We start from the raw sequence: 12,143 nt of genomic DNA on the forward strand, positions 1-12,143 counted from the left end.
ACAACGTTCTAATTATAGATTCGCATATTATTTATAAACTAAAGTATAAAAAATTTGATTGCATTATTATTTTTATTATTTTTATTATTGTAAGTTGTAACATCCTTATTATTTATTTTTATTTTTTCGAACGAATAAAACCATATGCCAATAAAATAATAGAGCAGCAGATAAGATGAAAATAAATTAACACAAATATTATCAATAATACAAGTGTACTTTAAATATTATAATTTATTATTAATAAGATAAATTGTTACTATAGTAGCTCTCACGATTTCAGAACGAAAAAACCTAATGTGTGGTCAACCGTCAATGAGATATATTATCCAACATTCCATATTAAACCATCTTCAAATTCAAATCTTCTTGCGTATATATATTACATGCCTATAAAATTAAATATTACATGAGAATATTTTATAATAAAAGTTGTTTCGTTTTTAAATATATATTAAATCAAAAAATATAAAATAATATTTTAGTCATAATATAGTCGTAAATATTATAATACCTGAAACTAGATAAATATTAACAATTATTGTTGGCATCGTTTTATATTTTCATAGGACAAGACAAATAATATCAACTTAAAAATTGGTTTTGGCAATATTAATAAATATTTTCAGTCTACTAAAGCGTATAAAAATAATTATGTATTTTTCTCCTAAAATAGTAAATTAAACAAAAATTACCAAATAATAACTTAAATAATTATTTACTTTAACATGCATTTAGAATAATAACAGTTAATTATAGAAACTTACAAACTTAAATAAATACACATTTAAAGTTCAATCCTGGAATATTCTCGACTGTTATTGACAAAAGGCGTCAGTGGTAGTCCGCTCCAAAAGTTGTACTCGTCCATAAATGGTCTTTCAGACAAAATAGGTGTAGATGATTTTATTAATAAATATTTCATATTATCCTTTTTGTTATATCTCGGCCAAGTGGTTCCTGTACTTTTGCCGTCTGTAGTCAACTTGCTAAAAACCATTCAAACAAATATATTTACTTTTATATACTTATATTATTTTAGTTGGATAGTTATTATTTACAGACACATATACAAGGGGGAAGGGTGGAAAATCAAAAAAAATAATATGTAATATCGATAATTGTAAGATTATTTATGAACCACTCCTCTGAATTTTTTTGTACGAGTTCTTGATTAAGCATGTTGTAATTTAAAATAAATCTAATGAGAATAAAACAAATCTTAAAGGTTAATAATGTCATACAGGTTTAGTGATTATCAATTATTGTTTTTAATAGTAAGGAGTTAACATATTTTTTTATATATATCATCGTAGGCAATTAAAATTTTTATAGAATCAGCTATAATATATATATATATATATAGATACCTAATACATGTGAATTTAGATAATTCATTATAATAAACTATATAACTTTATTTTTACAAATATAGAAATATATTATTTTTTATTTTTTTTCTTATAATTATTATTATATAGATTATAGTGTTCTTTTTAATAGCATAAAATAAGATTTCAAAATTAAATACTTAGATTAAAGATATTAATTTTACAAGTACCGTTGTGTACTATGATTATTCCGTACTTAACGTATTAATAAATTACGAGTTATAAAATAAATTAATCACTAAATGTAAATTTGCATGTAAAATAAATTGTTTATCATTTTAATCATCGCCGAAAACAGTGAAAACTATTACGACAGATCAAATAAAACATACTCAGAGCTAGCGAAATTCGTCCAAATGTCTACCATAAGTTTAGACACATTTTCGTCTTGTGTGTTTAATCGCTTGCCTATGAAATCGAAAAGGCTAATCATTTCATCACCGTGAGTGACACCTAAGTGTTTTGGACATGGTCCGAAGAATGTATTTAATGAATGCTTGTTTACATAATCGTATACATAAAAGTGTACAGGTGACATTACATTATTGGCCATGTCAATAACCCCTTTTAAGAATATACCACCAGTGATCATCTGAAATAAATAACAATATACACTTTGATTTCGAAATAAATAACTTAAAATTATCAACATATAATTTATTATAAAAATATATAGTTATACTATTACGTGTACAACTAACATCGACTGTCTTTTTAGGATTTTCTTCAATCGACGTCCCTTCTGGAAAGTAATGCTGTTTTAATTTGTCGCTAATCAATTCAACGTCTTTGTACGAAGCAGTAAAATGATATAGCAGCATTAAAGGTACTACTCGTCTGAAATTGTCTTCAAATTCAGAGTAGATAAGACCGTTTTCGTTATACAATCCTATAAATTATCAAAAAAATAATTACATTAATACGGAATATAATATTTAAAAAGAGATAAGGAAATAAAACTGTTAACTAACTAAATTTTTAATACAATTAAATTAAACTGTATATTATTGTATTAAAACTGTTTACATTTCGGCATGTGAAAAACATAAGTTATTTAATATTTAGAATATCGAATATTAACATGTCTATATTGTTTTTTAATTTAAATTGTTGTGTACATTATACCAAATTATTTTATAAGAAAAAATAATAACTACTTTTTTTCCTAAAATACTGTACCAAAATCTAATATTAATAAAGTTGTAAGTTACGTTGTTAAATTATAAAAAAAATATTATTTACAATATTAAGATTGACTAATAATATTAATTGTATAATAATAATAGATATTTTAGAGAGGAAGTTAGGCTATACTTACAATCCGCTCAAATATTTACCTTATTTTTTATGATGTGTTTATAATACACATTTTTACTTACTACGAAAAAAAAAATTATAATTTTAAGATTTTACTTACGAGATGCAAAAAAACCACCTTCTCCAGAATTCATTCCAATTATAATCGGTACGAGTGATTCTTGTTTGTAATATTTTAAAGGATGATTGCATAAAAACGAATTTTTTTTGTCATTGCACTTTTCAACAACGGCTGAAAAGGTGACTGATGGATGAACTTCCCATTCCTAGATTAAACGATTTTGAAATAAACTTATGCGTAAAACTACAAATGGATCTAATTTCATATTGCAATTAAAATTGAAACGTAAACATCTATTATTACAATTAAAATCAACTTACGAAAAAGTTCCTTTGCAATTGCACAAACGTTTCGGCAGGTAAGAGCCTTAAACAGTCAATCATATCTTTTGAATTGGGAGGACAGCCAGTTATTGTAGCAACAGCTTTGGCACGTCGTTCAGCTAAGCCCGGTGGCAAGACAGCCCATGAACAAAATGGACTTCCACTTTGTAAGATTGCTTTATGAAATAGTCCTACAAATAGATCGAAAATACAATGTAGTGCCATTTACATTTCATTCTAAATACAAAATTTACGATTTTATAAAAAAAATGTGCTAGTATACCTTTACTTAATGGTGACAGTAAATGCATACCCACACTTGCCCCTCCTGCACTCTCTCCGAACAAGGTAACTTTTTTATTATCACCGCCAAATTTGGAAATATTATCTTGTATCCAACGGAGTGCTAATACCTGATCTTTCAAACCGTAATTTCCAGGCAATATGTCATCTTCAGTGCTCAAAAAACCTATGTATACATCAAATTACCAACAATTAAACTTTTAATAAAAAAAATTATTATTTATTTATTCTTACCGAGAATTCCTAACCTGTAATTGATTGTAACCAAAACAATGTCCTTATCCATTAGAAACTTAGGACCATAAAGTCTCATGCCACCATGTCCCGCACTAAAACCTCCTCCGGGAATCCATACCATGACAGGTAAATTTTTTACGCCTATTTTGGGCAGCTATTTGGTGAATTATACAAAATAACGAAAAATTATGATATTAATAATAATACTGTTAATTATTAATTTATTTATTAAATCAATAAAAATATATACCCTAGGCGTGTAGACGTTTAAATATAGACAATCTTCACTGCCCAAGAGGACATTAGATGTCTGGTACATGAAAAGATTCTTTTGAATACACATGGACGGCTCCGACGTAGCGTTCAATACGCCTTTCCATGGACCAATTGGTTCCGGTGCCTAAACGTTAACCATAAAGTAAAATACGAAACAGCCGTCGATCGATTAATACATAGAATTTTTTTATAAATACCTTAAATCGAAGCTGTCCTACAGGTGGTTTTGCATATGGTATTCCTTGATATGCAAAAAAATTCCGTCCACTTCTTGACAGAAATTGTTTTCCTTTCAACTGGCCTTCGTTTACATTTATCTGCGGACCGGTGGAAAAGACAAACTCGAAAAATAACGCAAAAACGACCAACACGATGTAATGCATATTGAGCTATAATGTGAATATTATGTTTAAAAAAAAAATTGTTGTAATTCGATCAAAAAAAAAAAACAAATAAAAATACATAAATTTACCAAACTTAAATCGTCCTACCTAATTTAATATTTAGGCAGGTGCACGCAGAATAAACATTCGGACTACCTATCTGTAGTACACACTACAATAGTAGGTATCTATTTAAAATTATTATTTAACAACAACGCGAAACAACATACAAAAACCATTATACTATAACACATTGTAGGTAACCAACTATTAAACACAAATTACACGTCGTTTATGATCGGCCTTCGTGCGTTGTTGTACTATAAAATTAAAACGTAAGAATCGATTTACACTGTTGAAAGTTATAATCTATCTTTTCGCCATTATACAAGCTTGAAATGCGGATATATTACAGTATGTTTTATCGATAAGTAATTAAATAAATAATAATATACGGTTTATGTTACGTGAATCCCATTTCATTGTTTAAATTATTACTATAAATACTTATTTTATGTTCATAAACTTATAGTATTATATTATTTACATGCCTACGTATTATGTATTTAAACTACAAAACAATTACTAACCTATATCCTATTATACATCGATACTTAGACGGTGATGTTCGATTATTAGCGATGCTTTGGCACTGTCCCGCGGTGAACACAGTTTGACGTTGTTAAAAATTGTCTTTTGAAGACCTTTGATTTGACGACCTTTAACAATTAGCCAACAATCAATTATCACCGTATTAATGAATTTCATTGGCAATAGTTTTTATTAATATTTTTTTTTTTTTACTTTCATCTTTCGGATATACATATCTTACTATTCTTTCACATATATATATGTGATATCTTAAACAGCGATACGTAGACTGAAGCTAATATTTGTCTCATGAAAATGTTATTATTTAATATCAGAAATATAAAAAATATATTAAGTTATGATTAAATATATTTAAACGATGCTTTAAAACAATTAAACGAAATATTCATTTCACGAATTACTTTAATATGGAAAATGACAATATTTAAAATTATAATTTTGAAAATGAATAACATTTATTATTTATAGATGCTGAGTAAAGCGATGAATTTATTAATATTATAATGAGTGTTGTGTATGTGCACTTGTGCACACGTTTTAAAGTAGAAAAATGCTTTAATTTTAAACTTTTTAAAGATGTTTTCTGATAGAAAAATTGAATCTAATTGATACTTTTTGGATATAGAAATTGAAGTAATTGAGTAAATTTCAAAGTAATAAAAATAAATAAAAATAAAAAGGAAAATCAAAATTCTTACTCAAAACAATCGATTTTAATTAGTTTATTGTACATTTTAATTAGTTCTATGTTATTGACTGTTTATTCTACGAACCTATTTACACCGTTTCACTGCACCTACTAAATCAGTATTGAGACTCAAAAGTTAATAACAATATAATAACATTATAATATAAATATACACTATTACAACGATTAATTATTTATTCTATAAAAATGCTATGTTTTCGGAAAAATAAATCCAACCTACATGCTAATAATAAAATAAATTACTACGATAACAATATAAATGCATCATAAAATATAATATAATTATATACTTAGTAATATATGTATGCTGGCATACATATTCAGAATCGTTTTCGTATGTAATGATTTATCATTTTATTTAAATTTGATAGATACATTACAGTGATTTACTCGTTTATAAAGTACTTCACGACTATTGACACCTTTTACAGAGTGGGTACCTACTTGCCCCCCACCCACTATTTTCATAATTATTAAGAATGACTACAACATTACTTTAAGTTTTAAAAACTCAATCTCACACAATATAATATATAATATTATATACACAAACATCAATAATTATTATATTCCACGTGAATCTAAATTTAATTAATTAATCAATTATTAATCCTAAACCAATAATTTACAATAATATATAGATTAACTAATTATATCCTGTGTTATAATATGCCAATCAATTTAGTTACATAATTATTGATTGAGGTATTAAATAGTTTATTATCAATTAATTAATCTTATTTTACTATTATACCATATGGACTGTAATATTATAATAATGTTATACTATAATATTATGTAATAATTAAAAATAAATACTAATTAGACTGTTATAGCAGCAGTGATTATTATTATTACCTACATAATATTATTTGAAAATACGCAAACTCAACGAAACCAACTACGCTTAGTATTCGATTATAACTTTATCGGTACAATAATGAACAATTTATTATTTTTTTATTATTATTCCGCATAAAAATTTTCCTTAGTCTTTTTCTAAGTAGGTATAGGTACTCGTATTTATATATATACATAATATCTAAATAATATAAAAGTTATTATTGTGTACCGATATTCGAATCGGCTAATTTAAATGTTATTAAAATAAAAAATAAAAATTAATAGGTTTTCTATAAATTGAATTATTGTTTATAATTTTCTCTGATATTACAAGAAATAGATGTATAGATACTTACGTATTACACCTTTTGAGTGAGTCCTTAACTTATTTGGAAAAATACGGGGTGCAATTAAACAGCGTCACTTAGTTAATCACATTTTCAAACACCGATAAATCTATGTTTATAGCCATTAACAACAGCTAGTTCTTTATTTCACTCTGATACAATAATATGAATTTCTAAATTATTAAATTTAATAGTATATACTTATTTCTGATTGAACACATAACATACTAACGAACCCAGATAAAATTTATACTGTAGTCTACCTTCAGATAAGCCTGAATTTAAGGGAAAACCTATCGATATCTAAAATCATTTTTAAAATAAAATCGGCGATGTTTCAAAATTATTTTGTGTGGGATTGTGTGAATGAAAAGTCATATGCGGAATCGTAAATCATAACGCCATTTACTACTATAAACAGTATTAAGAGATAAGAAATAGAAATATTAATCGTGCGCACATACCTCGATTTCAACTCCTAGCTCTTTTTCTTTTTCTTTTAATTATTTCATTTTTATTTCTTATTTCTATAACAAATCGGAATTTTAAGCTGCGATAATATATTTAATATTTTATTAACAATGATAAATTGTAGGCCCAGAAAAAAACTTTAATAAGAATATTAGAAATACATAGATTAGTAAGTAGATAATATTCGAATTTAACACATCCATTACAGTGACCAACTGAATGATAAACTTAATCACATATTTTATTTAAAAAGTATAAATTATAGATAAAAATTACGTATAAGTTAAAAAAAATTTTAATTGCTTCATTCTACTTATACAGATAGGTAAATCAGTATTAAATCTTTTATATTGATCGAGATACTATTAATATATTAATTATCTCTGTATCCAAATACATGATGTACAAATAAATGTATGTATTTGTATTGAATTTATACTAATTTAATCATTTATTTATAGATAACTATATTTATAATATATGTATAAAATTATGCAATGCGAAAAATAACTCACAAAACAAAATGAACATCAAATACGTTTGTAAAAAGTGAAATTATATTTAATTATCCCTCTACATAAATTAAAAAAATTTACACACGATAACCAACATAATAATATTCAGCAAAAATGTAAAAGTTAATTAATTAATAACATTCGAATAATTTTTATTAGTAGGTAGGTATTAAAGGTCTATAAACTAAAATATAAGTTAATATTGTTAAATTCAGTACAAATTTAAAAGCATTAAAGTTCATTTTTTTCTGATCGTTGAGCTTTATTATTCAATCCAGATAACAATGGCAAATTATCCCAAAATTCATATTCGTCATTATACGGTCTTTGTTTAATTACAGGGGTACTTGTATTAATAAAAACATATTCATATTTTTTGGTGGTGAATTTCGGCCATTTTTCTCCTTTCTTCGAACCATCAATTGTAATGGTGCTAAATTAAAATTATACAAAACATATTGAATTGTATATAATTAAAAGTTTACTATGAAATCATGATAACATACTTGGCGGAGGCAAAATTTGTCCATATGTTCACCATAAGATTTGATACACTGAGGTCCTCTCCCACCAGATCTCCACGTTCCGCGGTATAAAATAAACTGGTTATTTCATCAGCATGCGTCACGCCTAATTTTTTAGGAAATGGATACGGTCCATATACTGAATTAAATGATATATAATTCAAATGATCATATAAGTAATAGTACACCGGTCGCGATAAATTAATTGCCATCTTAAAGATACCGTGTAAAAAAAGACCACCAGAAATCATCTATAAACATTATAAATTAATTATTTACCCAAAAAAAAAACATATCTACTAAAATTAAAACTAATTAACTATTTAAAAATCATTATATTTGTTTGTAAAAAAATATTTTAATTACTTAACACAAAACTAAAACATACTTTAACAGCATTCAACGGATCATTCAAAGTCCCATCAGGAAAGTATCGTTCGAATACCTTGTCACCAATTACTGAAATATCTGAATACTTTGTCGTATACCTGTATTCTAAAAATGACGAAACATAATGGTCGAAATCTTCTTTCAACTCAGTATACACAAGATCAGTTGCGTTATACATTCCTATTGAAAAAACACACAAATAAAAAAATATTAACTTAGTATATTTTCTAACGAAGTATTATTGCAATTAGATACTCTATTTAATCAAAAAGTCTTAAATTTATAATAAATTCTCAAACTTATTATAATAGTATAAATACAATAACACTATAAATTTTTATAAAATATAATATATAATTAATATATATTATGAACGATAATTCAAAATATTTGTAAATATTTACGAGTAGGTTACAAGTTACAACACACTATACTTATTTCACAAAATATGGACATAATATTCAAAGTCAACTATTTAAGACAACAATTGCAGGCAGTATAAAATATAGTTACTTACGAGAGGCAAAAATACCACCCTCTCCAGTGTTCATTCCCATTAAAACTGGAACTTTCGATATTTGTTTAAAATCAAGCAAAGGATATTTGCATAAAAACGATTCTTTTTTTTTATCATCACAATTTTCAGCAACAGGCATGAAATTAATAATTGGATAATTTCTCCACTCCTGGAAAATTAAATAAATAAAAACAAACTATATTTACTGCCAAATGTTACGACTATGAAGAAAGATAGCACTCAGTACTAATATAATAAGAGTTGCACAATATTTAACGTAAAGTAAACAAACTAGAAGCATTTGTGACATTTGTAGTAAAAACGTGTCGACTTAAATAATAGGCTGCGATTTATTTAAATAATTATAATAATTCAAAATATAACATGTCAAAAAAAATAACTTGATTTCATAGTAAATATGTTATATACCTAGTCACATTATAATAGTATTCAAATCTGTTTGATAATAATAATAATAATAATAATTATGACTTATGAAAATAATAAAATAAAAATATTTATAAGTCAATAAAATTCCCAATAGTAGTCCCATTATGTTATAGTATAATGTATAAATCTGTTTGATAATTATAAAATAATAATAAATTAAATTGGTATCTATTTCCAAGTTGTCTTAATTATATTACCTAATAAAGATTCCGTATTCTTACAATTTAAATATTGATAAAAAGCTTGAATATTAAATTATTAGATTCTATATAGATTATAGATTATAGATTCTAATTTTATGGGCTTATATTGAATCGATTTGATCTTAGTCAACGTTTCTTTTTATATTTTGATAAAATTGTGGATAAAGGGCTCGGCTCATGACTCCCTTCTAATATCATAATAATTGGTGTAATTATACATGCATATAATAAATTACAAAATGTTGGTAACGTGAATGTGACAACATCGCATAAAATATTCTATTCTCAATCATGCTCTACAAAAGCATACTAAATAAATATATACTTTAATTCGATAGAGAAGTTTTTTACAAATATTAATGTACATTTTGAATCTTTTTTTTTGTTTTTATATGTACAAAATTATATACTCACAAAAAAACTGTTATAAATGTTCACCAAAACTTTTGCAGGCAATTCTTTCAAACATTGAAGCATTTGTTTTGGATCTTCAGGGCACCCAGCAATAGTTGAAACAGCTGAAGCTCTTCGTTTAGCATATCCCGGTGGAGTTACTCCCCAAAGATTTAATGGCGTTGCACTTTCCATTATTGCTTTTTGAAACAATCCTATAACATTTATATAATTTATAATTTATTCATATATATTATCATTTCATATGTTTGTATATTTTACCTTTGCTCATTGGAGATAATAAATGTAACCCAACAGAAGAACTTCCAGCACTTTCTCCAAATATCGTAACTTTTTTTGGAGAACCACCAAATTTATTAATATTTTTTTTTACCCATTTTAGAGATAATACTTGGTCTTTCATACCATAATTTCCTGGCAAATCATTGTTTTCGGTACTTAAAAATCCTAAAAAATGTATTTCAAAATATATTAATTATACAATTATAATTATAATAAATTTAAATTATAAACAATTTACCAAGAATTCCGACTCTATAATTCATAGTAACTAGAACTATATCTTTATCTAACAAATATTGTGGACCGTATATACTTTGACCGCCTGAACCCGCAAAATAACCACCACCAGCAATCCACACCATAACTGGAAGCAATTCTCTATCACCTTTTTTTGGTATCTATATACATTATAATGTGTATTATTATTACTATTATATTTAACGAAGAAATTTAAGTTTTAAATCATGAAATTGTTTAAATACTTTTGGAGTGTACACATTGATATACAGACAGTCCTCTGAACCGACAAGAATATCCTCTTGTTGATAAAAAAACAAATTCCTCTGAATGCATAGTTGTGGTTCAGTAGTAGCATTTAATACACCTATCCATGGATCGGCTGGTAATGGATCCTAATATCAACAATCTATGTTTAATTTAAGAAAAATTGGATACCCATGTCTTAAGTAAATTAAAATAGGCAATATTGAATACAAGACAAGTATCAAGTCTACAAAAATCATATTATAATTATATTATGAATAAACAGTTCCGTATATTGTACTCTTTTCATCTACAGCGAAAGAATAATATTGCGCATAATTTACCTTAAACCTAAGATCTCCAGTTGGTGATTTGGCATAAGGTATCCCCTGAAATGCTTTGAATTCTCGTCCATTTCTTGTCTTCATACTACTACCAATCAACTTTCCTTGGTCTAATTGTATAACTTCATCCGCACCAAATACCAATCCGAAAAGTAAAGTAAAAATAAAAAATACTTCCATGCTTATCTGAAAAAAAATATATTTATTATAAGAAGTAAAATACATTAAATGTCTCTTTAATTATTCATTTATTTTCAACAGGTAATTCCTTCTTGAACAATAGCAACCTAAACTATCAATTTTGGAACCAGCATATTATTCTTTTAACTCTATAGATATTAAATATGATGACAATGATAAGTATTCATTAGAAAATATAAACAATGTTTTACAAAATAAATACTAAAGTATTTTAAAATTTTATTAAGCTTAAAATTTTATTTATAAATAAGTAAAGTACCTATATTAATTTATTTTATATTTACAATAATATAATAACAAATATATCAAAATAACCTATGTATTTGATTAAATAATAACACATTAACAGAGAATCAAAAAATATTATTTAGTATCTTAATGGCATATCGGACATTGTACCTTTTTTGTATGTCAAACTTACTATTTTTAAGTAGACAATTTGCTTCTTAATACTACTAAGGGATCTCCGATAATCCTAATTCTTTGGGCATTTAAAATGTTAAGCTTATAACTTAATGTAATTAATAAAATAATATCAAATAATACT

The 12,143-nt window shown here is 25.5% G+C and overlaps 1 protein-coding gene across 1 annotated transcript; it reads right to left on the reverse strand.

The window, feature by feature from the left end:
• Positions 1–198: 198 nt before the first annotated feature.
• On the reverse strand, positions 199–11,643 carry LOC114132522 (uncharacterized). Its single transcript, XM_050200193.1, has 20 exons — positions 11,396–11,643; positions 11,051–11,200; positions 10,807–10,966; positions 10,548–10,733; positions 10,287–10,480; positions 9,220–9,388; positions 8,701–8,882; positions 8,295–8,563; positions 8,023–8,221; positions 4,106–4,297; positions 3,883–4,032; positions 3,630–3,786; positions 3,376–3,561; positions 3,090–3,283; positions 2,809–2,974; positions 2,093–2,280; positions 1,724–1,983; positions 768–989; positions 515–667; positions 199–390 (listed from the first exon to the last, which is right to left on the reverse strand). The coding sequence occupies exons 1-18, from the start codon at positions 11,618–11,620 to the stop codon at positions 788–790; spliced, it is 3,429 nt and encodes a 1,142-aa protein (XP_050056150.1). The 5' UTR covers positions 11,621–11,643; the 3' UTR covers positions 199–390; positions 515–667; positions 768–787.
• Positions 11,644–12,143: the final 500 nt, after the last annotated feature.

This window comes from Aphis gossypii, chromosome 2, assembly GCF_020184175.1.
Source record: "Aphis gossypii isolate Hap1 chromosome 2, ASM2018417v2, whole genome shotgun sequence".
Taxonomy (NCBI): Eukaryota; Metazoa; Arthropoda; class Insecta; order Hemiptera; family Aphididae; genus Aphis; species Aphis gossypii.

Excerpts from the sequence above, each read along its gene's own strand:
- LOC114132522 (XM_050200193.1), bottom strand. The coding sequence starts at position 11,620 with ATGTATTTTACTTCTTATAATAAATATATTTTTTTTCAGATAAGCATG. Across the intron at positions 8,564-8,700 it reads ATCCGTTGAATGCTGTTAAA|ATGATTTCTGGTGGTCTTTT; the intron begins GTATGTTTTAGT and ends TAATGTTTATAG. Across the intron at positions 4,298-8,022 it reads GATCAGAAAAAAATGAACTT|CTCAATATGCATTACATCGT; the intron begins TAATGCTTTTAA and ends TTCACATTATAG.